The sequence below is a fragment of the Polypterus senegalus genome, chromosome 9 (assembly GCF_016835505.1).
Source record: "Polypterus senegalus isolate Bchr_013 chromosome 9, ASM1683550v1, whole genome shotgun sequence".
Lineage (NCBI taxonomy): Eukaryota > Metazoa > Chordata > Cladistia > Polypteriformes > Polypteridae > Polypterus > Polypterus senegalus.
Window position 1 is genome coordinate 169,197,263 of NC_053162.1, and position 27,594 is coordinate 169,224,856.

General features: G+C 39.3%; 1 protein-coding gene across 2 annotated transcripts in view; it reads left to right on the forward strand.

The window, feature by feature from the left end:
- LOC120535959 (midasin-like) overlaps positions 1-11,551 on the forward strand; it is a 114,416-nt gene extending 102,865 nt beyond the window's left edge. For both annotated transcript variants that reach the window (XM_039764191.1, XM_039764190.1), the window contains exons 6-18: positions 4,835-4,918; positions 5,670-5,753; positions 5,971-6,048; positions 6,230-6,313; positions 7,403-7,486; positions 7,727-7,810; positions 7,992-8,075; positions 8,379-8,462; positions 8,966-9,049; positions 9,291-9,374; positions 9,648-9,731; positions 9,996-10,079; positions 11,483-11,551. In XM_039764191.1, coding sequence (XP_039620125.1) covers positions 4,835-4,918; positions 5,670-5,753; positions 5,971-6,048; positions 6,230-6,313; positions 7,403-7,486; positions 7,727-7,810; positions 7,992-8,075; positions 8,379-8,462; positions 8,966-9,049; positions 9,291-9,374; positions 9,648-9,731; positions 9,996-10,055 — 978 coding nt within the window. In that variant the 3' untranslated portion in view covers positions 10,056-10,079; positions 11,483-11,551. The remainder of the gene's footprint in view (positions 1-4,834; positions 4,919-5,669; positions 5,754-5,970; positions 6,049-6,229; positions 6,314-7,402; positions 7,487-7,726; positions 7,811-7,991; positions 8,076-8,378; positions 8,463-8,965; positions 9,050-9,290; positions 9,375-9,647; positions 9,732-9,995; positions 10,080-11,482) is intronic.
- Positions 11,552-27,594: the final 16,043 nt, after the last annotated feature.

The following is a 27,594-nucleotide window of genomic DNA, read 5'->3' on the forward strand; positions in this document are numbered from 1 at the left end:
TGGTAGAGTGGCAAAGAGAAAACCTCTTGCAAACAGAAGACACTTGAGAAAATCTGAAGTCACCTGGAAGAAAGGTCTATAGTCTGATAAGGCCAAAATTCTAACACCATGTTTGATGTAAGCTAACCAATGCAAATTATCAAAAACAACCTATACCTTGAACATAGCAGCATCTCATTGTAGGTACGCTTCACTGCAGTATGGCCTGGAAGACTTGTGAGGATAATATGAATGCAGCAAAATATGGGGAAGTCTTGGAGGAAAACCTGAAACCTGCATTTTGGTAGAAGATTTGTTTTCCAGCAAGACAATAACCCCGAGCATAACGCCAAAGCTACACAGGAATGACTTCAAGACAAAAATGTGAGAGTACTGGAGTGGCCGAGTCAAAGCTTAGGTATCAATCCAAGTGACAATTTGTGACTAACCTTGGAAAAAGGCCATTCACTAGCAATCACCATGGAGCGTGCCAAGGCTTGAGCAGCTTTGCCAAGAAGAAGGAGAAAAAAGATGGATAAAAAGAGAGAGATACCTGTGCACACAGGCTCAGGGCCATCATGGCTGCCATTCAGACTTGAATGCTTGAATACTTATGAGATCAATTATTTTGTGTTACTGTATATATTTGTAATTGACTTAGCGCACTTTGCAATGTTTTCACATTTGAAGAGTCTTTTTTGTTGATCGGTGTCAAAACTGCCAAATTAAATACACTATATTTCAATGTTTTATGTCAAAAAATGAAAACATTTCCACAAGGGTGAATATGTTTAGAAATATAAAAAACACAATGTATAACACTAAATACTGAATAATAATTATAAAGACAACAAAATCAGCCTCAAATAAGATAATATACTTAAGTCACAAAAACCATAACATAAGGAAGACTTAAAAGGTTCTCACAGGCCAGAAACAACACACATCTTGAGGGTGGAGAATGAAGACAGAATATGAAATCCAAAGTCACAAGAGAAATGGTGGTTTGTTGTTGGGATGGGTGGTCAAAATAAAGAACATTTTAATGCACTGTATGGAAAGTGTGAAAGTGGCAGAGTTACCCAAGCAGACACTCACATCAGAAGGCCCATAGCTCAGTTCCTGTTTCGTTACTTGATACACTCATTTTGCTTATTATTTTTTTTTTTTTTGTATTAAATAGCATATTGCAACTTCAAATCATTTATTAGAAGGGAACTCTTCTTTTGCAATTTAAAATAAAACAGTTTTTGAAGTCACCAGAATGTGGTTCATTAGACTAGCACAACTTATCCCATGAGCACATTTACCATATAAAAATATAAATTTGTAACATCCCCATTCCCCCCACCACCTTACACTCCCACAGACACATTGCAAAACTTACGAGAGCTTTCAAAGAAGAGAGAAAGCTGCGGGAAGGATGAAGAAGTGTGTGTTTTTTCTGACATCATCAGTGCAGCAGGGAGCTTGTCACCCCAAGGACATTTCTGAGGCGTTGATTTGGTCTCTCTTGGGTGAAACGTGTAGAGCTGAATCTAAGCTTTTTAAGTTTTGTGTTTAATTTCCTAATTGCAGATCAGCATCCAAATCATTTCTAAAATAAGCATGGTGTAGGAAGACTCCTTTCTGAGCTTGCATTTATTAATTTACATCCCAATTGGTGGTTGAAAACATTATTATACACACTTTGGTAAAGAGAATAAGAATATGACCTCCATGGGGTGTGTTTTTAAAACAATATTTTATATCTTAATTAAAAATATATTCAGACATCTTAAGTGCATTTTCACATATAGTAGAAATCTGACACTCCAAATCTTAAAGGATAAGTTACTTTCAAGTTGAGGTTGTTTTTTCATTATCATGATTGGCATAAATTTGTCCCAGGAAATTATGTTCGTAAGTGATGCTTTTTTGTATAAATTGTAAAAAAAAAAACTGTCATGCCTGTTCCATTTATTTTAAATGGATTCTGTAGGGCAAACATCGAAACATTAAAATAAAGGAGTTAAAATGTACCGAATACAAACATTTTCAAGTATTGATTAATGCCTAGAGATAGTTCCCATATTGTAAAACAGTGTATTTATGACATTTGCAGATATATATATATATATATATATATATATATATATCCACCATATACATATATATATATATATATATATATATATATATATATATATATATATATATATATATATATATATATCCACCATATATATATATATATATCCACCCATCCATCCATTATCCAAGCCGCTACATCTTAATTACAGGGCCATGGGGGTCTGCTGGAGCCAATCCCAGCCAACACAGGGTGCAAGGCAGGACACAAACCCCGGGCAGGGCGCCACCCCACCACAGGACGATATTAAAATAAAAAAATTCTGGGGCGAGATGAGATTTTTTAGCCTGGGAGAGATACTTTTAAGTCCCGCGAGACAAGACTTTGTGCCAAGAGATTTAACCATGCCTGGGGCCAGAAATAAATGACAAAGTAGAATGTTATACAGAATTTAAAAACGGCGCGATACACATGCAGAGCAGGTTAGAGACAATTAAAGTACTTAAATTAAAAAGTCTCAAAAAAATGATAGTAAAGATCGCATTAGCGCAAACAAACGGAAATTATTACTCGGTGAAATAACAGGATAGCGAAAAGAGATCGAATATATTTTTCAGATTTAAACTTTAAGTTGGAGACTTATAGATCGTCTAATTTGTGTTGCCATCAGGGAAATGTAGTGTTTCTTCCCAACGAAGAGGCATATCCGCGAGAATTAAAAGATTTGTTGCTTGGTAAAAGTGAAATTATAAAAGAAAAACCTGACATGAGACATTCTCAGAGATAATTTAAAGACCAGCGAGAGATAATTTCAAGTCCCGCGAGAGAAGACTTTATGCAAAGAGTCGAAATTTGGAAAAGTCCTGCCCACATCTAAAATCTAATTCCAAATATTGTTTTTACTGCAGTGTTACAGTAAAAGTGTACGTTTTTAAAGTATTTGAGTGTGAATGTCAAAGCCTAAAAGAATGAAAACGTATAACGCAACCAATACCTCTAATGCAACATGAAACATAAATACAGAGCAAGTTAGAGATTATGAAAGTACTAAAATTCAAAAGTCTCAAAAAACTGACAGAAAGGATCGCAGTAGTGCTAACAAATGGAAATTAGTACTCGGCGAAATTACAGAACAGTGAAAAGAGAGCGAATATATGGACATATATGGTGATATGACAGAAGTATGTAGATATTGTTTGGCTTTAAACTTAAGTTGGAGACTTGTAGATCGCCGAATTCGTGTTGCCATCAGGGATAAGTAGTGTGTCTTCACAATGAAGAGGCCTATCTGCGAGAATTAAAAGATTTGTTGTTTGGTGAAAGTGAAATCCACAAAAACGAGCGGCAGAGACGCAAAGTTGCTGGTGCATTGCGCAGGCAAGGGGGTTGGCGAAGCCCCCTAGTATATATATATACGTGTATGTGTATGTGTGTTTGTGTATTTGAGATTCTAATATATTAAAAGAAGTCCAGCTGTTCTCTTGACCTTAATTACATGACACCACCTGCGGTAACCTTTCACTTCAGGCATGTAGTTTCCTCATTTAGTGATTGCTGAAGTTGACCTTTAATCTTTTGAGAGTGAATTGAGTGCTTTGGGTAAGACTTTCTATCTATCATATAGTGCTTGTCTATTTATCTATCTATCAATCTATTGTGGCAGACTGCTGGGGCCCTTGACTTGCAGCGGGGCCACAGGTTTGGAGCATGGAAACTCAACCCTGATGGGACCCATGGCCACCACCAGGGGGTGCTTGAACGTTTACTGGGCCTTGTTTGGCAGCATTTCCGACACACTGGGAAGTACTGCCGGAAGAAGGTCACTGGACACCTGGAGTCTTTTTGGGTCTCCTATAAATGGTGCCAGTCACCACTGCTCAGTGGCCAGAGTCGAGAGGAAATAGTACAAAGCCTGTTAGGAGGAGTGGAGGTCAAAACGACTGTGTTTTGGTGTTGTGGATGTTGTAGTCTTGTAGGGAGCGAAGAAAGTGCTTCCCCACATGGAAAAAAATAAACGTGTGCTATTAAAAATTTGTGACTCCTCCTGTCTGTGTTGGGGTTGGGGCAGCTGGAGCGCCATGATATTTCACATTATCTATCTGTCTGTCTATCATATAATGCCTTTCACATCTACAGTATCTATCTATCTATCTATCTATTTATCTATCTATCTATCTCAAAAAATCAAAATGACAAAAATGTCAAATAATGATAAAATAAAATGTTTTTCTAATATTTTCCTACCTTAGATACCTTTCTAAGGCAGAAACCTGGTATTAAATCTATCCATATAGTTGTTTTATTCTGCTATTTCATTAGGGACTTTGAAAATACCCAGGCAGCAGAAACCAAGGGGTGTCAGTCTAACATTGTGCACATGCAGAGCAATTGTTTTATAAATCTGTACTGCAGAGGTGTCCAACTCCAATCCTAGAGATCTAAAATGGCTTGAGGTTTCCATTTCTGCCACTTTCTTAATTAGTGACTACAGTTACTTCCATCAGCATTAGTAATTGGTTAATAATGGAGAAAGTGTCAGGAACAAAAACCTGCAGCAATTGTGGTCCTCCAGAAACTGAGCTTGTCATTCCTGCTGCATGGTTTGAGTCAAGTCAGGATATGTAACTTGCTCAAAGGCAATTTACTTTGACATCAATGACACAGTGTTAGTTTGTTAGGATATCGACTATATAACATTTTTATTTTGAATATTATTATTTAGTGGTACAGTTTAGAACTGATTCAAGACATTCATATTTTGAACTTTTTTTTTATCTTTTACAGGATCTTCAGGAATTAGAGCCTGTCCCCGTAGCATCAGATGCAAAGGAAGAACTAGAACTGGAAACGATGCCAGTTCAGCATTGGGCAAGTATAAAAAGCTTCATTCATCTGTCGTCAGATTCATTTAATTCAAATCAGGATTGCAAAGGCAGCCAGTGTCTACCCAGGCAGCACCAGTAGAAAGACAGGGTACCAGTCCATCACAGGGTCCATTCAGACAAATATATCAATGTATTCATTCAGACTGGGACAATTTAGGGACACCAATCAACTTAAGATGCATACTGCACTTGTTTTTGATGTGAAAGAGAAACTAAGGTATCTGAAAGAAAAAAAATGAAAGAAAGTGCAAACTCCATAATGACTGTGATAATGGGGATGATGGATTCCTTCTCAAGCTTCTGGTGCTCTGCTGCTTTAAAGAAAAAAAAAAAGCTTGTTTTTCAGCGTGACTGTAAACAGGTTTGCTCATTCACGGTAACAGCGTAAGTCAGTTAACTGTTTAAGGTCTAGGGGGTCTCGGGTTATCCCAGCAGCACCAGTAATCAGGAACGTGCAAATCTTGGACATGATGCCACTCCATCCTAGGGTGAGTCCAGAACAATGTTTTCCATATATAAGCAGTGTGAGCACAGGCAAGTTAAGCAATGATTTCATGGTCAAACTAATGCTCTTTTACCTTCAGGTTATGTCACTAATATTGCATCCTATTACATTTCATATTTATACATTTTATGTTGAGTTTTCTTTTGAAAATTATTTTAAAGTACTTAAAACGCACCGTTTAGAATCCATTTAAGCAACTGATATTCTGAACCCTCTTTATAACTTACAGGGTCTTGAGGAGTTGGAGCTAACACTAGCAGCCTCAGATACAAAGGAGGAACTGGCCCTGGATGGAACAGCAACTGACAATGGGGCAAGTATAGAACAATCAATTATTCCTACAGTGTAGTCATAGACAAATAAAGCAAGTCACTGAAGTTCATAGTATCAATCAATCAAAAGTTAGACTAACAATAACCTAATAGTTTATCTAAAGACTTTTTTACTTAAACCATTTTAATGTGCTTCATTGGTATATGTTAAAATCTGTCCATACATCAGGTTTCTAAATCTCACTTTCAATATTACAGGGAGCTCAGGAGTATGCAACAGCACAATTAGATGCAAAGGAGGAACCAGCCCTGGATGAGACACCAATTCAAAGCCAGGCAAGTTTAGAAAAAAATATTTTCATATTTCAATTGAATCAAGCATGTATCAATGATAATAAAATGGATGAAGTTCATTTTTGCATGTCATCTTTCCATCTTGAATGCTATTTCAATGTGCCTGCAATATACAGCATGAAATCGATCCATTAGTATTCTGAATCCATTTTATCCATTACAGTCTCTTCATGAGTTACAGGCGATCCACTTTACATCAGATTTAATGGAGGAGCCAACATTTGAAGTGACCCAAGAGCAACACAGTGTAAGTAAAGAGTAAAGTATTCCATATTTCGAAAGTGTGAGTTCAGGTTAGTTAAGCAATGATTTCATGGTCAGACTAGTGCTGTTTTACCTTCAGGTTATGTCACTAATATTGCATCCTATCACATTTCATATTTATACACTTTATATTGAGTTTTCTTTTATTTGCAATGGTGATGGACAGGTTGACAGGCGAGATTAGACAGGAGTCCCCGTGGACTGTGATGTTTGCTGATGACACTGTGATCTGTAGTGAGAACAGGGAGCAGGTTAAGGAGACCCTGGAGAGGTGGAGATATGCTCTAGAGAGGAGAGGAATGAATGTCAGTAGGAACAAAACAGAATACATGTGTGTGAATGAGACGGAGGTCAGAGGAATGGTGAGGATGCAGGTAGTAGAGTTGGGAAAAGTGGATGAGTTGAAATACTTGGGATCAACAGTACAGAGTAATGGGGATTGTGGAAGTGAGGAGAAAAAGAGAGTGCAGGAAGGGTGGAATGGCTTGAGAAGAGTGTCAGCAGTGATTTGTAACACACGAGTACCAGCAAGAGTGAAAGGGAAGGTCTACAGGACAGTAGTGAGACCAGCTATGTTATATGGGTTGGAGTCGGTGACACTGACCAGAAAGCAGGAGACAGAGCTGGAGGTGGCAGAGTTAAAGATGCTAAGATTGGCATTGGGTGTGATGAGGATGGACAGGATTAGAAATGAGGACATTAGATGGTCAGCTCTAGTTAGACGGTTGGGAGACAAAGTCAGAAAGTTGAGATTGTGGTAGTTTGGACATGTGCAGAGGAGAGATGCTGAGTATATTGGGAGAAGGATGCTAAGGATAGAGGTGCCAGGGAAGAGGAAAAGAGGAAGGCCTAAGAGAAGGTTTATGGATGTGGTGAGAGAGGACATGCAGGTGATGGGTGTAACAGAACAAGATGGAGAGGACAAGACGATATGGAAGAAGATGATCTGCTGTGGCATTCCCTAATGGGAGATGTTGAGTTTTATTTTGAAAATTATTTGAAAGTGCTTAAAAGGCACCGCTTAGAATTCATTCAAGCAACTGATATTCTGAACCCCCTTTATAACTTACAGGGTCTTGAGGAGTTGGAGCTAACACTAGCAGCCTCAGATACAAAGGAGGAACCAGCCCTGGATGGAACAGCAACTGAAAATGGGGCAAGTATAGAACAATCAATTATTCCTACAGCTTAAGCATAGACAAATAAGGCAAGTCACTGAAGTTCATAGTATAAGTCAATCAAAAGATAGACTAACAATAACCTAATAGTTTATCTAAAGATTTTTTTACTTTAACCGTTTTAAATTGCTTTATTAGTATATGTTAGAGTATAGTTTAGTATATGTTAAGAATCTGTCCATACATCGGTTTTGTAAATCTAACTTCCAATATTACAGGGAGCTGAGGATCAGGAGTATGCCACAGCACAATTAGATGCAAAGGAGGAAGCAGCCCTGGATGAGACACCAATTCAAAGCCAGGCAAGTTTAGAAAAAAATATTTTCATATTTCAATTGAATCAAGCATCAATCAATGATAATAAAATGGATGAAGTTCATTTTTGCATGTCATCTTTCCATCTTGAATGCTATTTCAGTGTGCCTGCAATATACAGCATGAAATCAATCCAGTAGTATTCTGAATCCATTTTATCCATTACAGTCTCTTCATGAGTTACAGACGATCCACTTTACATCAGACTTAATGGAGGAGCCAACATTGGATGTGACTCAAGAGCAACACAGTGTAAGTGAAGAATAAAGTATTCCATATTTCGAAAGTGAAGTGTGGGTTCAGGTTAGTTAAGTAACTCATCCATGGTCTCAAATGGCCATAGTTAATCCACCCATACATCCATTTTCCACACCTGCTATATTCTGAGCAGGGTCATGGGAAAGCTGGAGCCTATGTCAGCCATCATAGGGTTCAAGGCAGGAAAACACTCTGGATGGGCACTAGCCCATCGCAGAGTTTCTAGTTCACATATCATTTCAAAATATGTTTACATACACATTATACAATTTATCCTTCCCATTTTGTTCGTTGCAGGAGTGTGAGGAGACAGACCCTAACAGTACAGCACTAGACCCAAAGGAAGAACCATTCGAGGATGAACCACCAGCCCAACATATGGCAAGTTTAGAGCAATGATTTTTTTTACATTTGTGTATTTTGAGCACTGGCAAGTTAAGTAATTTGCTCAGCTTCATGCAATGAATTAATTATCTTTAAAATGATTTCCATCCATTATACAACCAGTTATATCCTAACTACAGGGTCACGGAGGTCTGCTGGAGCCAATCCCAGCCAACAAACCATGCAGGGCGCCAGCCCACCGCAGGGCACACACACACGGGACAATTTCAAATTGCCAATGCACCTAACCTGCATGTCTTTGGACTGTGGGAGGAAACCCACACAGACACGGAGAGAACATGCAAACTCCACGCAGGGAAGACCCGGGAAGTGAACACGGGTCTCCTAACTGCGAGGCAGCAGCACTACCACTGTGCCACCATGCCGCTCCAATGATATCCATTCAGCTGTTTTCTTGAACAGCATTTCAGCATGCTTTACAGGCACAGTTTACATTGTAGCTATCTATTAATTTTCAGAACCCTCTTTCTCCATAACAGGGTACTGAAGAGCTGGAGCCTACTCCTGCGGCATCAGAAGTAAAAGAAGAACAAACCCTGGAAGGATCACCAGTCCAAAATACGGCAAGTAAAGAATAATTGTTTTCCTTATTTCTGCAGTGTGAGTAGACATTAGTTAAGCACCTTATTCAATGTCACATAAAGAATTATTTACCTTACAAAATAAAGTTACACTAATGGCAGGGTAACAGTTAATATAATCATGTTTAATACAGCACCTTTCTATCTTAAACATCACTTCATGGTGCTTTACAATCCAATCATCCATTAATCTTTTTGAAATCCTGTTTATTATCTGGTGCAGGATCTTGAAGAACTGGAGCCCATTCCACCAGCATCAGAAGTAGAGGAGGAACCGACTGTGGAAGAAACACCCGCCCAAAGCATGGCAAGTATAGACTGCTTTCTATTTTGCTACAAAGGTGAGTACACATAAGGTAGGCAACTCATTCATTGTCACACAACAAATCAGTTAACTTACAAACCAAAGCTACACCAACAGCAGGGTGATGGTGGTATTTTATATAGAATCATTCTTTGTTGAGTATCACTTCAAAATTCTTTACAAACCCAGTTTAGAATCAATTTTTCTCTTGTGATCAATTGTTTATTGAGTATTTCCAATCTATTCATTTTGCGAAACCCTCTTTATCTTTTGCAGGATTTTGAAGGACAGGAGCCCACTCCAGCAGCGTCAGACAACAGAGAAGAACTAACCTTGGAAGGAGCACTAGTCCAAAATACGGCAAGTATATAACAAATGGTTTCTATTTTTCTACGGTGTGACTGCACACAAAATAAGCAGCTCATTCCAGGTCACACGATGGATCAGTAACCTTTGCAATTAAACTTATACTAATGACAGATTTACACTATCAATGTTTTTAAATAGCATATTTTTCTGTTGAATGCCATTTCAAGATAAATGCCATTTAGGCAGTTTAGAATGTAAGTTTTAAAAATGTATTTAAAAAAAATTATTTTTCTAAACCATCATTATGTACTGCAGGATCTTAAGGATAGGGAGCCTAACCTTGCACCAACAGACACAATGGAGGAATCAGCTTGAAAGACAACTCCAGTCCAAGATATGGCAAGTATAAAATAATTATTTGTCAAATGTCTAAAGTGTGTGTACAGACAGGTTACAAAATTCATTTACGATCACACAGTGAGTTTTTTACCTTTAAAATCAAATTTGTCAAATTTATGCCAGGAACAGTTTAGTAGTTAATGTAATGGCTTTTGCTAATGACCTTTTAGCCTTAAATTTTACAGTTTACAGTCCATGTTTCAATTTTATAAATCCAATGAATCCATCACATGATCTCACAGAGTCAGACTCTATCAGATGCAAGGGGGGGATCCGATTCTGGATGGGACGCTAGACTAACACAGGGCAAGAATAGGCAGGATAACTAAATTCATGATGGTCATACAGAGAGTTAGCGATGAACTGGAATCTGCATTACCATCCAGGGTCACTGGTTGACTCTTTATTATCTTCAAGTCTCCTGCAGCCAAAATGTAAGTAAAACATTCATCCATCCATCCATTTTCTAACCCGCTGAATCCGAATAGGGTCACGGGGGTCTGCTGGAGCCAATCCCAGCCAACACAGGGCAGGAACCAATCCCAGGCAGGGTGCCAACCTACCGCAGGACACACACAAACACCAAGCACACACTAGGACCAATGTAGAATCGCCAATCCACCTAACCTGCATGTCTTTGGATTGTGGGAGGAAACCCACGCAGAGACACGGGGAGAACATGCAAACTCCATGCAGGGAGGACCCGGGAAGCGAACCCGGGTCTCCTAACTGCGAGGCAGCAGCGCTACCACCGCGCCACCGTGTCGCCTGTAAAACATTCAGCTCATGTTTTTTTTTTTTTTATATAGTGTCATTCAGGATGAACAAGCTAAATCTTTTTATATGATGTAAGAATAAGAGATGACAATGATAAAGAGTTGGGGTACCGCCCTGGTAACTCCATATCATTGTTTTTTAAGAATAAGCAAATAAACGCAATTATTACAGAGTTGCCTTAGCACATGAGCTCAAAACAGAAACTCCTCACGATGGCGTAGCTTCCGGTTTTGGGCGCTTCTGACAGGAAGAGGTGGATGGAGTCCTGAAGTGATGTCAGAGGTGTTCCAGCCATCAATCATCCTGGTCTACAGAGAGAGCGAGCGAGAGAGGAAGAGTGAAAGGCATTGGCCAAAGCCTGAAAAGGCGGTAGAATTGCAGCCACTAGAGCCCTTCTGCTGTCCCCTATGTTCATGCATGTGACATTGCATATGTAGAGGTCTTCATTCTGATTCTGCAGGGGAATGTATTTTGCAGCCACTAAAATCAATGATTACTAAATTTATATCATTTTTTCTTTGAAACAATATGAAGACAAGTTTGATTTCTTGATACATAATCATATTCTATGCAAAGATTTAGTTTGCTTTTAGCCATACATAAAAAAGTGTTTTTCTTTGTACTAGGAATATTTGAGGAAATAAGAGCTGTAAGACAAGGCCCCTTCTCAGATGGAAGCATTCAGAAACAAATACGAAAACAAGATACAGTTGCCTGATCAGATCTTCAAGAAAATTAAAAACAGAAAAGAGCAACTAAGGAAAATGTATTTTCAGGACGTTGTGGAACTTTGGCGCCAGCACAAATAAATATTTAATATTATCTTTTTATGTTCCATGACAAATTATGAAAGATGCTCCTTCTTGATTGGCTGCTAAAATCTGTCAACCTCAGAAAAGTTTCATGATAAAATATGAAATTGTGAGAGAGTCATGTAATTTGTAATCGCCTGCATTATAGTCGTGTAATCTGATATCCTCCAGCAGTAAGATCAAGCAAGCTGCACTTGTTAAATGAGTACTCCACCAAAATATGATGCTTTTTTATGTGTTACCCCATGGAGTTTGTATTGATGACTGAGAAAATGTGTAAATCTTATAAGTTTTCATTAAGAATGGCGATAATAAAGGTTCTGAAAGTATAGACATGTATGGTGGCCAAAGCAATACCAAAGACCTCTATGGAAGAAAGCCACATTACTTGTGTAGTACAGTCCACATGTTATTAGGTTGAAGGCACACAATATCCCAAACACAATATTTTTACTAAAACATGATAGAATTGACCCGTTTTGGAAAACACTCTTGTGAACATACATTGAACACACTGAAATGCGAGCAAGCATTTGAATTGTAGACCCAACTCCCATTGTTCCATTTGTATTTATAGCAGTAAGCCACATCTGGAGTACCTTGGGATTTTAACCTTTACCTGTGGATGTCTGGCCTCCTCTATAGATACTTGTTCAATCAGAAACTTTGTTATCTCCATTCTGCATGAACACATGAAAGTACATTTTTTCTTGTCCATTATATATCAAAATGCACTGCTGAAAAAAATTAAATCACACATTGAATAAATATTCAAGTGGAAAATCATTACTGAGTAATACTGTGTAATTCATTGAGAACAAAATGATGTAACAATGTAAATTTGAGGACTGATTCAACATCCCACCGAAAATCAGTCAAAAATTAAAATCCCAGGCTGATCCAATTTGCGTGAATTTCGGCACAGAAACTCCTAACGTGACTCAGTACTGTGTATGGCCCCCACGTACCTGTGTGCATTCCCATGATGATCTGATGAGACGGCAGATGGTGTCCTGGGGGATCTCCTCCCAGACCTGGATCAGGGCATCAGTGAGCTCCTGGATTGTCTGTGGCACTACTTGGCGGTGTTGGATGCAACAATACATAACGTCCCAGAGGTTCTTACTTGGATTCTGGTCTGGGGAATGTGTGGTCCAGTCAATTGCATCAATTCCTTCATCATTCAGGAATTGATTATACCCTCTGGCCACATGAGGTCGGGCATTGACCTGCATCAGTAGGAACCGAAGGCCTACTACACCAGTGTAAGGTCTGACAATGGCTCTGAGGATTTCATCCTGGTACCTAACAGTAGGCAGGGTATGTGGAGGTCTCTGTGACCCTCCAAAGATATGCCTTTCTAGACCATCACTGACCCACCTCCAAAACGGTCATGCTGGGTAATCAATCAATCAATCAACATTTATTTATATAGCACATTTTCATACAAAACAAATGTAGCTCAAAGTGCTTTACAAAATGAAGAATAGAAAAATAGAAGACACAATAAAAAATAAACATAAGTCAACATTAATTAACGTAGAATAAGTAAGGTCCGATGGCCAGGGTGTAATGTAATGTTGCATTCACCACGGTGTCTCCAGACTCTTATACTTCTGTCACAAGTGCTCAGTGTAAACCTCCTCTCATCTGTGAAGAGAAATGGGTGGCAATGGTAGAGCTGGCAATTGTGGTATTTTCTGGCAAATGCTAATCGAGCTGCACAGTGCTGGGCTGTAAGCACAGGTCCCACTACAAGACATCAGGCCCCCGTGCCACCCTCATGCAGTTTGCTTCTGACAGTTTGGTCAGAAACATGCAAACCAGTAGCCAGCTGGAGGTCATTTTGTAGGTTTCTAGCTCTGGCAGTGCTCCTCCTGTTCCTCCTCACACAAAGGAGCAGATACCAGTCCAACTGCTGGGTTGATGCCATTTGAAGGCCCTGTCCAGCTCTCCCCCTGGTATCGCTTCCATGCTCTTGAGACTGTGCTGGGAGACACAGCAAACTTTCTTGCGACAGAACATATGGGTGGACTATTCTGGAGGAGATGGACTACCTGTGCAACCTGAATAGGCTGCAGGTACCACCTCATGCTACCAGTAGTCACAAGTACACGAGCTAAATGTAATACTAGAGAATAATCAGTCAGGAAGGATAAGGAAAGAGCAATTGTCTGTGGCCACCATCTGCATAACCATTCTCTTTTTCGGGGATTGTCTTGCTGTTGCCTTTCCAGGTCACCTGTTGTCACTTTCATTTGCACCAAAGCAGGTGACGCTGATTAACAATAAGTTATGCTGCCTAACTGATATCCCTGAAGCATAATTGACTTAAATAGACAGACAGACAGACAGACAGACAGACAGACAGACAGACAGACAGACAGACAGATAGATAGATAGATAGATAGATAGATAGATAGATAGATAGATACTTTATTAATCCCCGAGGGGAAATTCACATAATCCAGCAGCAGCATTCTGATAAAAAACAATATTAATTAAAGAGTGATAAAAACGCAATGCACAGCCGTCTGATAGAACATCTGCAGCATCTTATTGCAGATATTGAAGGACGCCAGTCTTCTAAGGAAGTATAGTCGGCTCTGTCCTCTCTTGCACAGAGCATCAGTATTGGCAGTCCAGTTCAATTTATCATCCAGCTGCACTCCCAGGTATTTATAGGTCTGCACCCTCTGCACACAGTCTCCTCTGATGATCACGGGGTCCATGAGGAGCCTGGTCCTCCTAAAATCCACCACCAGCTCCTTGGTTTTCTGGAGTTCAGGTGTAAGTGGTTTGAGTCGCACCATTTAACAAAGTCCTTGATTAGGTTCCTATACTCCTCCTCCTGCCCACACCTGATGCAGCCCACAATAGCAGTGTCATCAGCGAACTTTTGCACATGGCAGGACTCTGAGTTGTATTGGAAGTCTGATGTATGTTGGCTGAACAGGACCAAAGAAAGTACAGTCCCCTGCGGCGCTCCTGTGTTGCTGACCACAATGTCAGACCTGCAGTTCCCGAGACAGACAAACTGAGGTCTGTCTTAAGATAGTTCACGATCCATGCCACCAGGTGTGAGTCTACTCCCATCTCAGTCAGCTTGTCTCTAAGGAGCAGAGGTTGGATGGTGTTGAAGGCGCTATAGAAGTCTAGAAACATCATTCTTACAGCACCACTGCCTCTGTCCAAGTGGGAGAGGGATCGGTGTAGCATATAGATGATGGCATCCTCCGCTCCCACCTTCTCCTAGTATGCGAACTGCAGAGGGTTGAAGGTGTGGTGGACCTGTGGCCTCAGATGGTGAAGCAGCAGCCGCTCCATGGTCTTCATCAGATGTGACATCAGAGCAACAGGCCGGAAGTCATTCAGCTCACTAGGACGTGATACCTTTGGGACTGGGGTGATGTAAGATGTTTTCCAAAGCCTCAGGACTCTCCCCAGTTCCAGGCTCAGGTTGAAGATGCACTGTAGAGGACTCCCCAGCTCCAGCACACAGGCCTTCAGCAGTCGTGGTGATACTCCATCTGGTCATCACTTGGTGTTAGACTGGGATAATTAAGTGTTCCCTTCATTTTTTTGAGCACTGTACATGGGGTAAGTAACATACAAAAAAATATCATTTCTGGGAGCAGTAATCCTGAAATGCTCTCTTACTCAAAGTTGTGTGGTGTCAACGTCAGCCTTAATCACTAAGCCTTACTCTTTAAGAACTGTGGCAGCTACAGTGCCCACTCTCCTCCACCTTCTTTTCTTTATTATTCAAAGAGGGATATCCGAGGCAATTCCTTTGACAATGTCCTTTTCTTCTATCATGATCTATTGCTTCTGTACAATACACATAGATGACTAAGCACACTTCCAGTCTTTTATGTCAAGCGCCCTTCACTCTACATTAGCTGAGTACCCTTTCAGTGGGTGTTTCTAGGACCAAGCAAAATTAGCTTAAGGTATAAGTGGAGGGGTGCCATGTACTCTGAAAATATTGAATCTGATGTCCATTGACACGTGTGCCCTCTAGCTGAATTAAACTAATTAGGTTAATTTTTCAAAATGTTTTACTCACCATTGCTCATACAGGTAAGAAGCTCCCACATATGCCCCAGTCTGCAAAGTATGGGCATGAAAAGTGAATTAAACTCCAGTGATTGATCATGCGATATATACACTGTGCTCCCAGGAGCGGCAGATATGGATGAGTCAGGAAGTGTAATTGTGCAGAACATGCAAATGGAAGTCCCGCATGTGCTTCGTTACACATCCAGGCCTGCTGTCACCAGCAGCACATGCCTAAGAGTGCAGCAATGCCCGTGCCTCCCTACTCTTACTGCTGGCCAGGGATCTCTTTAGAGACCTCCACAGCCATTAAAATTCAAGCAGTGTCTTTCGTCTGAACTGCTCAAACAGAGTTTGCAAAGGCTTTGTGAAAGCCAGCTTGAGTTGTTCTGACTGTTCTTGTATTTATGGGCTTGGAAGAAGAAGAAGGAAAGGGAGAGATAAAGAAAGAACATAAGTTATAGAGAGCGATAAAAAGGAGGGAGGGAGGATCTGAAAGTGAAAGAAAGACAGAGAACACAAAAAGGGCTTTAACTGAGCAGTACAATCCCCTAAAAAAAGCTGAGCACATGAAGCCTGTTGAGGGGAAGTGACTGGGTGTACAAGAACTGAATGGCTGAACTGGGAGGAAACTCCAATGGATGAGAGGTGGAAACATTAAAGCTGTGACCGCACAGGGAGCCAATTCATGGACAGTATGACTGAGCTCCCTGAGAAATTAGGGCATTTCATGAAGAGTCAATGTCTGAAATGGGAATCCACTGGGAGTGAGTGACTAGTTCAAATCAACAGTAGCACTGGGAAGGGATTAATAAAGTATCTATCTATCTATTATATAGTGCCTTTCACATCTATCTATCTATCTATCTATCTATCTATCTATCTATCTATCATATAGTGCCTTTCACATCTATCTATCTATCTATCTATTATATAGTGCATTTCACATCTATCTATCTATCTATCTATCTATCTATCTATCTATCATATAGTGCCTTTCACAGCTATCTATCTATCTATCTATCTATCTATCTATCTATCTATCTATCTATCTATCTATATAGTGCCTATCTATCTATCTATCTATCTATCTATCTATCTATCTATCATATAGTGCCTTTCATCATCTATCTATCTATCTATCTATCTATCTATCTATCTATCTATCTATCTATCTATCTATCTATCTATCTATCTATCATATAGTGCCTTTCACATCTATCTATCTATCTATCTATCCTTTCCATCTATCTATCTATCTATCAAAACAATGTAAGTTATGACCTGAAATAGCAGAACATTTAGGGGAACACACTTGCTCAGAGGTTTATGAATCAGGAAGTGAGTCATTAACTTAACTGAAAGAACAGTCAGAGATATAAAGGCCGTCAATGACTGAACTGGGAGGGACTGGATGGCCAGAGAATTGAGAGAACTCCATCCATATCTAAATAAGACATTAGAGACTCAAAAATTATAAGGGTTAACTGATCAGGCGACTCAAAAGAATCCACTCTCTAAGTAATATATTATGAGCTGTTATTTGAACTGGGAAGCGATTTGTACTTAGAGTTGGCTAAGGGGCCAATAGATTGGAGTGAGTGTGACTGGTTAGCTAAAACTGAGAAATGAGAAAGTTTGGGACACTCTAGGGGTCAGCTTCAGAACTGGGAAGAATTGCAGAGGCACAATGGATGTGACCAAGGACACAGCAAAATACAATACACAATACAATTTAATTTTTGTATAGCCCAAAATCACACAAGAAATGCCACAATGGGCTTTAACAGGCCCTGTCACTTGGCAGCCCCCCAGCCTTGACTCTCTAAGAAGACAAAGAAAAACTACCAAAAAAAAAACCCTTGTAGGGAAAAAATGGAAGAAACCTTGTGAAAGGCATTTCAAAGAGAGGTAGGACCTCACCACTGTCACACTTCCCTCGTACATATCCTGTACAACTCTTATGTACTTCTCTGCCACTCCAACTTCTTCATACAATACCACAGCTCCTCTCGAGGCACCCTGTCATGTGCTTTCTCCAGGTCCACAAAGACGCAATGCAACCTCTTCTGGCCTTCTCTAAACTTCTCCATCAACATCCTCAGAGCAAACATTGCATCTGTGGTGATCTTTCTTGGCATGAAACTGTACTGCTGCTCACTAATCATCACCTCACTTCTTAACCTTACTTAATGAGTGAAAATTAACATTATGTTTCCTAATGAGAGATCCCAGTGGATGCAGTCAAGAACTTTCTAAAAAAAATGGAAACAATCACAGACACTCCAAAAAGAATGGACTGGAGTAGAAGATCATATTAGGTGATGTAAGGTGACTTTGGCAATCACAACATCTGTTTTGGATATGACTTGCATTCTCACTGCAAATTAGTAACTGTGAGGGACCTCAAGAACTCACTTGGAAGTAACCCAGTGCTGCACTCACAGCAGGTGGTGGAACTTGAAAGTGAGACACACAATAAAAGTCATGTTGCAAAACAAGAGGAAACTCATGGATACTCAATGGGAGTCAGTGACAATGACAGAGAAAGCATCGGTATCATATAGATAGCAAATTTCTAAACAGGGTGACAAAGTGACATATTAGTTGCCACTAGCTCATCTCTGAAACAGCAGAAAGATAAAGCCAGGGTCAAAACTAACTGGGACCAAACTTACAGACACAGTAGGAATCGGTATGTATATGTGGAAGACGTTCTGAGACACAATGGGATTGAATGGCCTGCTTCTTATGAAATTCAATGGTAGTCAATATCTGAACTGAACAGGACATGCAGGGACACACAACTAATTAGTGATTTGTCTGATGAATGATTTATTGCCACAATAGATGAGCAAGGATCTACAAGCGTAATCCCTAAATTTCAAACCTTTTCCCACTGTGCCCCTGCACAGCTGCCTCTGAAGGACATACTTTGCTCAAGGACCCATAGGAGCTCAGTTGAATTGGCTTGGGCAGACAATTAAAATGTACTTGAAGATAGGAGACTTCACAAATGGTGCTATTAATAGCTGAGTACAGCTTGCTTTTAATTAAGTCCCTGCATTGCTCTCGGCCACCTAGATTTTGTAGTTAGATCTTAGAAGATGTATCAAGTTAGTGTGAACCTTCTTTGAGATCTACGGTGTTAAGTATAGCTGGCAGTACACTCTGTAGACAGAAGAGTCCTGCTTTATCTTTATAAACTATAGCAGTCCCTGCAGCACTAGAGTAGCAGAGCTCCTTATTATACTCTTTTGTCTTTCCTTTAGAGAGAGAAGAGTCGAAGCTTCACATGCTGACATTACTTATAAGGACTGAATATGAGAGTACTTGAGTGAGAGCCTATTATTCTTCTAAACGGCTCCTGTCAATCATGGAGAATCCACTGCATCCACTGAACAGGATCATCTCCAGACAGAGGAGCAGCTTCAGCGACGGACTGCTGTCACCGTCCTGCTCCACCACACTATGTGACTCACCGTTCCTCCTCCACACTATGTGACTCTTCAATTCCTCCCTTTGGGTGGGGTAGACGTTAACATTATTCAAAGTTATTGTCAGTTTTTACCTGCACTTTTATCACTCTTTAATTTAATATTGTGTTTGTATCAGTATACTGCAGCTGGAGTATGTGAAATTCCCCATGGGATTAATTAAGTATCTATCTATCTATCTATCTATCTATCTATCTATCTATCTATCTATCTATCTATCTATCTATTATATAGTGCCTTTCCTATCTATCTATCTATCTATCTATCTATCTATCTATCTATCTATCTATCTATCCTGTCTTTCATATCTATCTATCTATCTATCTATTATATAGTGCCTTTCCTATCTATCTATCTATCTATTATATAGTGCCTTTCCTATCTATCTATCTATCTATCTACCTATCTACCTATCTACCTATCTATCTATCTATCTATCTATCTATCTATCTATCTATCTAAACCTAAAGGAGATAAGCTGAGTGCTATGCAAGAATAAGTGTGTTAAAACGAGAATGACACCTTTCTGTTTTTGCAGTTAATTTTATTTATTTATTTATTTATTTGTTTGTTTGTTTGTTTATTGTCACATTAGGCTGCAGTCATTTCCTTGCTTCCTTTGGCTTGTAGTAATAATACCATTGAGCCCAAGAGTCAGATGTGTGCAGGTCAGTCCCTCACTTGCTGGCCTGGGTCCGTCACCTAAACTGCCTACTCCCCTGTTATTTGTTGGGTTATTTATTGAACAATCTTGTGTTTTAGCCAGTTTTTTTTAAAATTGTACTTCTTATTGGTTTGCAAAAGACTGGTTGACAAAAAATCACAAGGATATATTTAAAACGGCTGAAGTTAATCTATTTTGTCTCACCTGAATTGTTGTGAGGATTTAGAGAGACCCTCATAGAGCTCATGCACTTACTTACTTACATCGTACGTAGACACCTCACTCCAAAGCATGGAGAATCTTTTAGGTTTGAAATTTCTTCTTCGGCTCCAATGGAGTGGCTCTTTTCTCCTCCTCTGGGAATCTAAAATACGAATCACAAATTTAAATTTTAAATATAAGCTGCCCTGAAAAATATACCCATTATAGGCTTTATTTTTTTACTTACATCTAAAAAACAAGTTAGAAAATGTACATATGGCATAACATTCAGGAGCTTAGTTAAGAGTTTTGAAAGTTGACACATTTTTAATTTTTATTTATACATCAAAGAGACAGATATCACATTTTTATTTATTAAAGACAATGACTCATTTCCAAAAATAACAGGAATAACAGAATGTAATTTACATGTTTTAGCAGAGTATATAAAAAACATGTTGTTTAATGGTAATTTTCAATATCTTACAGCTAAAAACCAAGCCCAGATAGGCTGGCAGTAATTGAAATAGTTTTCAAAGACAATATTCCAACTCAGGGCATGTTAAAACTGCACGCTTGCATTATTGTTAGTTGTTGGGTATGGAACGCAGCCGCAGAGGATGGACATACCAGTGTGTTTCTTTGTGCGGGTCCCAAGCCTGGATAAATGGGGAGGGTTACGTCAGGAAGGGCATTCGGTGTAAAATTTTGCCAAATAATATGCGGACAACAATTTTATTTGATCCGCTGTGGCAACCCCTAACTGGAGCAGCCAAAAGAAGAAGGAGAAGAAGAAGTTAGTTTTTGGTTAAGGAGGATCTATGACTAACTATAATTCATATTTTGTACACATAAATTGTTTGATAGAAGTACCTGATGGAGAGTTAAAATCATTGCTGAAATCTCAAGCTAAAATGATTGGCCGTAATGTACCGTGATGGATAGCAGATCATCATGGCACTTTAAAGATAAATGATAATCTCAGAAAAAATATTTACTGACTTGGGGGCTTACTCCCTGCTCTCTTCGCCTGCCAGCCCCCCTTGCCTGCGTATGCTCCAGCCCCTTCACGTCTCTGCCACTGACGTTATGAAGGGGGGGCTGAACGAGACCCCATCTTAAATGGTGATACAATGGGAAACAAATAGAGTTTTTTTTTTACCTCCTCTTTGCTCGATCAGCTGCTGTGCCGCCTGATCTCAGCTTTGAACATTTAAAAGCCTGCACAGCAGCTGTCTTTGTCTTCTACTCTTTGTCTTTTATTTCCAGCCCAGGGGATGGTTAAATCTCTTGGCACAAAGTCTCATCTTGCGGGACGTACGTTCTTGATATTTTAGTTTATAATTTAAAAACGGAATAAGAATCTGAAAATCTAATAACATCAAATTAAAGTTCAATAAACTCTGAAAAGAATGATACCAAACATATATATGTAGGTTTTAAAATTAGCTTGATTTAAAGCGTGACAAAAAAGTGACATAGAAAGTCACATAAAATTGTTGCACTTTTAGGCTTAGGATTTTATATATAGAGAGAGTAGATTCGAATCTTCAGAATGTATCGCTCAGGTTGTTTTTAGCATGAAAATTAAGTGCATGTTTTTCACTGTAGGCATAACGGCTGCGGGTGCTACTTTTCACTTTCATTGACTTCTCGGTATGTCACTTTTTGCTTTCTTTCTTTTCACCTTTTTCATTTTATGGTTACAAATATTATTTAACTGACCTGCTGTGAATCCACAAACATAAGGAGAAGTGAGCTGGTGTTGTAGAGGTTTGTACAAGCAAGCCACTGATGTGACGTGTGTTTTCACCTGGGCATGTGATTCTGCTGCCATTTGAATAGCTTGTCGCGAGGACCTGTTGTGTAGTGAGGTTATTAGACAAGTAAAGGCAGAAAATACATAAAGTAGACGAGATTAAATAACACCTGTTAAGGTGAATATCTCTCTTTTATAAAAAAAAAAATCTTGGAAGGTTGGAAGGAGACGAGTTGTGATATTTTCAGAGAGACACTTTTACGTCCCGCGAGACGAGTGTTTGTGCCAAGAGATTTAACAACAACCCAGGGCCGGAAATAAAAGACAAAGAGTAGAAGACAAAGTAAAAGTCGTAAAGAATTCAAAAACGTTGGCGCAGTACACATGCAGAGCAAGTTAGAGATTATGGAAGTACGAAAATTCAAAAGTCTCAAAAAAAGGATAGTAAAGATCGCATTAGTCTAAACAAATGGAAATTATTACTCAGTGAAATAACGGAACTGTGAAAAGAGATCGAATATATTGTTCGGATTTTAACTTTAAGTCGGTGGCTTGTAGATCATATAACTCGTGTTGCCATCAGGGAAAAAAAAAGTAGTGTTTCTTCCCATTGAAGAGGCGTATCCGCAAGAATGAAAAGATTTTTTGTTTGGTGAAAGTGAAATCCCACAAGAGAAATCTTTTCTCATTTGTGTGAATGCTATTGTCAGACACAGTTCGTGTAGAGAGAAAGAAACGATATTCACTCACGGGCAGTTATACGTTGCGTTGTCACGATGTAATTCTAAACACGGGATCAAAATTCAATGTGATATTGATGAAAAGGTGAAAGCAAAAAGAGATCGAATATATGGACATACGTGATATGACAAAAGTGCACCGCGCGAGTTGCAGATCACGCAGCACAGCAGCAGATTGAGCAAAGAGGAGGGAAAAAACAACTACTTGTTTCCAATTGTAGAGGGGGTTTCGGAGGAGTGGGAGGGGGTTGGCGAGCGAAGCAAGCAGGGGGGAAAGCCCCCCTAGTGAAACATTAAAACAATGAGTAATTCAAATCACACAAAATGTTTTTCTGTTCTAAAATGGACAGGTTGCCAAAGCTTTTAAATTAGTTTTTGAAGTTTTAAAAATGTCTCTGTTTGAGATATCTCAGTGATAATGATACTATGCCCAGCAGGCACAAGGCATAAGAGATAACTGGAAGGCAAGGGTGTAGTCAATAAATGATAGCAAACGTGAGAACCAGGCGTACAGCTGTCTGATAGATAGATAGATAGATAGATAGATAGATAGATAGATAGATAGATAGATAGATAGATAGATAGATAGATAGATATATAGATGTGAAAGGCACTATATCAGATAGATAGATAGATAGATGTGAAAGGTACTATATAATAGATAGATAGATAGATAGATAGATAGATAGATAGATAGATAGATAGATAGATAGATAGATAGATAGATGAAAGGCACTATACAATAGATAGATAGATAGATAGATAGATAGATAGATAGATAGATAGATAGATAGATAGATAGATAGATAGATGTGAAAGGCACTATATGATAGATATAGATAGATAGATAGATAGATAGATAGATAGATAGATAGATAGATAGATGTGAAAGGCACTATATCAGATAGATAGATAGATAGATGTGAAAGGTACTATATAATAGATAGATAGATAGATAGATAGATAGATAGATAGATAGATAGATAGATGTGAAAGGCACTATATAATAGATAGATAGATAGATAGATAGATAGATAGATAGATAGATAGATAGATAGATAGATAGATAGATAGATGTGAAAGGCACTATATAATAGATAGATAGATAGATAGATAGATAGATAGATAGATAGATAGATAGATAGATAGATAGATAGATAGATAGATAGATAGATAGATAGATAGATACTTTATTAATCCCAAGGGGAAATTCACATAACCTATTACATAACTGTAACCTAAGCCAAGATCTGTGAGACAAAATCACAGTCAGAATGAGGAGAGTTCAAAAACCAAAGAAACAAAACAAAGATTTTCTTTTGTTTTTCAAAAAGGTTCTAAAGACGTTGGAATCTGAGTAACTGGATGAGGAAGAACCTTCCTGGGTGACCTTTTATCTTGTGTTAAGTTGGACATGCTACGATCTCCAAAAACACCAGGACAGTCATAGCAATGGGAATCAACAAAAGTGCCATCAAAATGGTGGTGATATAATAGTTCAAATCACAAATCAAAACTGAAATTATAATTATATTTCAAAAATAAATTAACCCAACAGAAGCAAGCTATTCAAAGTAGACGTTCCTGACAAATGGATTTTTGTCAGCAGATTTCCAAATTTCAACAAAATCAGTCCATTGCCAGCTGAGTTGTTTCATTCAAACGGACAGAAAGACAAACATGATGATGACACGAGACGCTTGCTTTCCACATCCCATCCAAAAAGAGCTAATAAAGATGCCCAGCAGCGTCTATGGACTGAAGTCTGAAAGTGAGACATAATAAACGGTGTGATATGAAGAACTTGTACTTCTGAGACCCATGGCACTACAAGCCCTATGTGGCCCACGTATTTCACCAGTAACTCCCTGCTTACCACAGTGGACTGTAAAGGGCACATGCATTGAATGCCGTAATGTATCCACAATCCAGGATTAAACAGATGTTTGGGATGAGGACTAAAGTAAGAACCGTCACCTCTTTAATACATCACATTTAAAAGCAGAGCTGAAATGGTGCTGACCGTAGGTAACAGGATTCTGGGGAAGGCTAAGCCCTTAAAAGCTTTATTTTTGGTGGATCTTCTTTGTAGGGCTAATGCCTTTAATACTATACAATGATTGGGAAACAAATTGAGTTTGTGTGAATTCTGTGACAAATCAGTTTCCTTAGAGCTCCAGAGGCTGAGAGGAGAGGAATCAAGTATGGCAAGGAGCTTACACTAATACTGGGGTCTCTAGCAGATAGACTGTATTAAGGATGACCTCCCCAGCATGTCAGCTTTACGCTCAGTGGCACATCTTCCACTCAACATGATGAAGTGAGGTTGGGGGTTGAGGTGGTTAACAACATCTTTTTCAGACAATTTATGCTCTTATCTTAATGGAGTGCAATATTGTATACACTGTATAGGCTCTACCAATTATGCTATTCACTGACGAACCTGCAGCAGCTTCATAGTTTGTCGCCATATGTTATGCTAGCTGCAGTTTAGTGCCTTGCATTGATTTTTTTCGCTGATAGCAGGTGACAGCTTTACCACTCAATCTACTTCCAGTTTCAAGGCATTGCTTAGAAGTAGGTCACCTTTGAATTGGCCTACCTGTTCTCTGGAAAAAAAAAATTCTATTTTGAGATGAACTGAAAAGCAGGGGGAGTGGTATGACTTCATAACATTGACACTTGTATCAAAAGCACAATGCAGAGGCTTTAAGTACTAGTCCAGAATTAAATAGGGGTCCATAAGTTTATACTGAGACCTCAGCCTACCAAAATGATGAATAAGTTCATGAACAGCAGGCGCTGCCAGAGATGGGACTTCCAAAGGGTGCCTTTGGAATTCAATCTTGCAAAGCTGCCCTGCGGTTTTTCAGGGGCGATTACAAATGGCTGTCACTGACTTAATCCTTCAACTTATGGATCAGTGGGTCTCTTTTTCAAGAAAGCGTAAAGCTACTTGTATCACAAGCATGTTTTATTGACTTTGGTCAGGATTGTCAGTTAATACACATTTAAGAAATGAAGGATAAGCTGTACGAAAAAATAAAATAAAAGGCAACTGAATAGAAACGAAAATGCAAGTATACAGTGGGGCAAATAAGTATTTGATCCCCTGCTGAATTTGTAAGTTTGCTCACTTAGTATCACAGTATCTTTTTAATATAGTATCTATTTAATTTGGAAATTTTTATTTTTCCATCCATTATCCAACCCGCTATATCCTAAGTACAGGGTCACGGGGGTCTGCTGGAGCCAACACAGGGTGCAAGGCAGGAAACAAACCCCGGGCAGGGCACAGCCCACTGTAGGACGCACACACGCACGACAATTTAGAATCGCCAATGCACCTAACCAGCATGTCTTTGGACTGTAGGAGGAAACCCACACAGACACGGGGAGAACATGCAAACTCCACCCAGGGAGGACTCGGGAAGCGAACCCGGGCCTCCTAACTGCGAGGTAGCAGTGCTACCCACTGTGGCACTGTGCCGCCCTTTATTTATTTATTTATTTATTTATTTTTTTGTATAGCCCAAAATCACACAAGAAGTGTCGCAGTGGGCTTTAACAAGCCCTGACTCTTGACAGCCCCCATAGCCTTGACTCTCTAAGAAGACAAGAAAAAGCTCCCAAAAAAACCCTTGTAGGGAAAAATGGAAGAAACCTTGGAAAAGGCAGTTCAAAGAGATACCCCTTTCCAGGTAGGTTGGGCGGGCAGTGGGTGTCAAAAGAAGGAGTCAATACAACACAATACAATACACAGAACTGAACAAATCCTCAATACAGTATATAAATAAAAATTTTAGAAGTATGGAGCTGAATTCAACAGTAGATGATATCACAGAATACGATTTGGATTTGTTTACAGTCCTGGAGACCTCGGCCATCAAGCTGCCTCCTCCTATTGGCCATTCCACAGCTGAGTCAGCGCTGGGCCAGCCAATCCAATGAAAGGACCCTTCTACCCCACGATTCTTGCGATCCTCCATCAGGGATGAACTTTACCTTAGGCAGGCAAAACAACTTGGCAGGTTGGCGTGGTACCAAGTGCCACATTTGAGTGCCAAGAAGAAAAGCAGAATAGGTGAGGGTTAGTGTCAAATTATAACATTGCCATTATATCATGTTACTTATGTTTTAGTGCTAATGGCTAACAACAGAGGCGCAGTCTGTACAGTTAATCAGCAGCTCTAGTCAGGGTGTAGTGAGTAGTGAGTCTTCAGCTGGGATTTGAAAGCTGAGACCGAAGGGGCATCTCTTATAGTAGCAGGCAGACCAGTCCACAGTTTAGGGTTCCTGTAACTAAAAGCTCGACCTCCCACTGTTATTTTATTAATCCTTGGAATCATAAGCAGACCGGCATCTTGAGATCTTAAAGTGCGCTCAGGTTTGTAAAACATGATAACTGAGTAAGCTGGCCCTTGGCCATTTAATGCTTTATATCAGCGTATAGTATTTGCGACTCGAGTTTTCATAACAGTTTTAATCGCACCCCCTAACGTTTTTAGAAAGGAGTCCACTAATACCAATTTGTTCTTTTTAATTAATGATATATCATAGATACATATTTTATTATAACTACTTAACTTTTATCGACATTTATCTAACTCTATATTTATTTTTCTAGTATCAGAATGTAGTTTAAGTTAATTTGTTTTGGTTTCAACAGATGTATTTTTCATATTTTTGATTCTTGTTTTCTTTTTTCACATCTTCGTGTCCCCATTTTGTTATTTCGTGCCCCAATCGGGGCCCCCACAGTTTGAGAACCACTGCTTTATATGTTAAAAGGAGGATTTTGAAATCTGCCCTAAACTTAACCGGGAGCCAATGTAAGGATTTAAGAACTGGAGTTATGTGTTCGTATTTTCTTGTTCTTGTAATAATTCTTGCAGCGCATTTTGGATTAACTGGAGGCTGTAGAAAGAACAGTTTGAACATCCAGTGAACACCGCATTGCAGTAGTCAATCCTACTAGAGATAAATGTATGAATGAATTTCTCAGA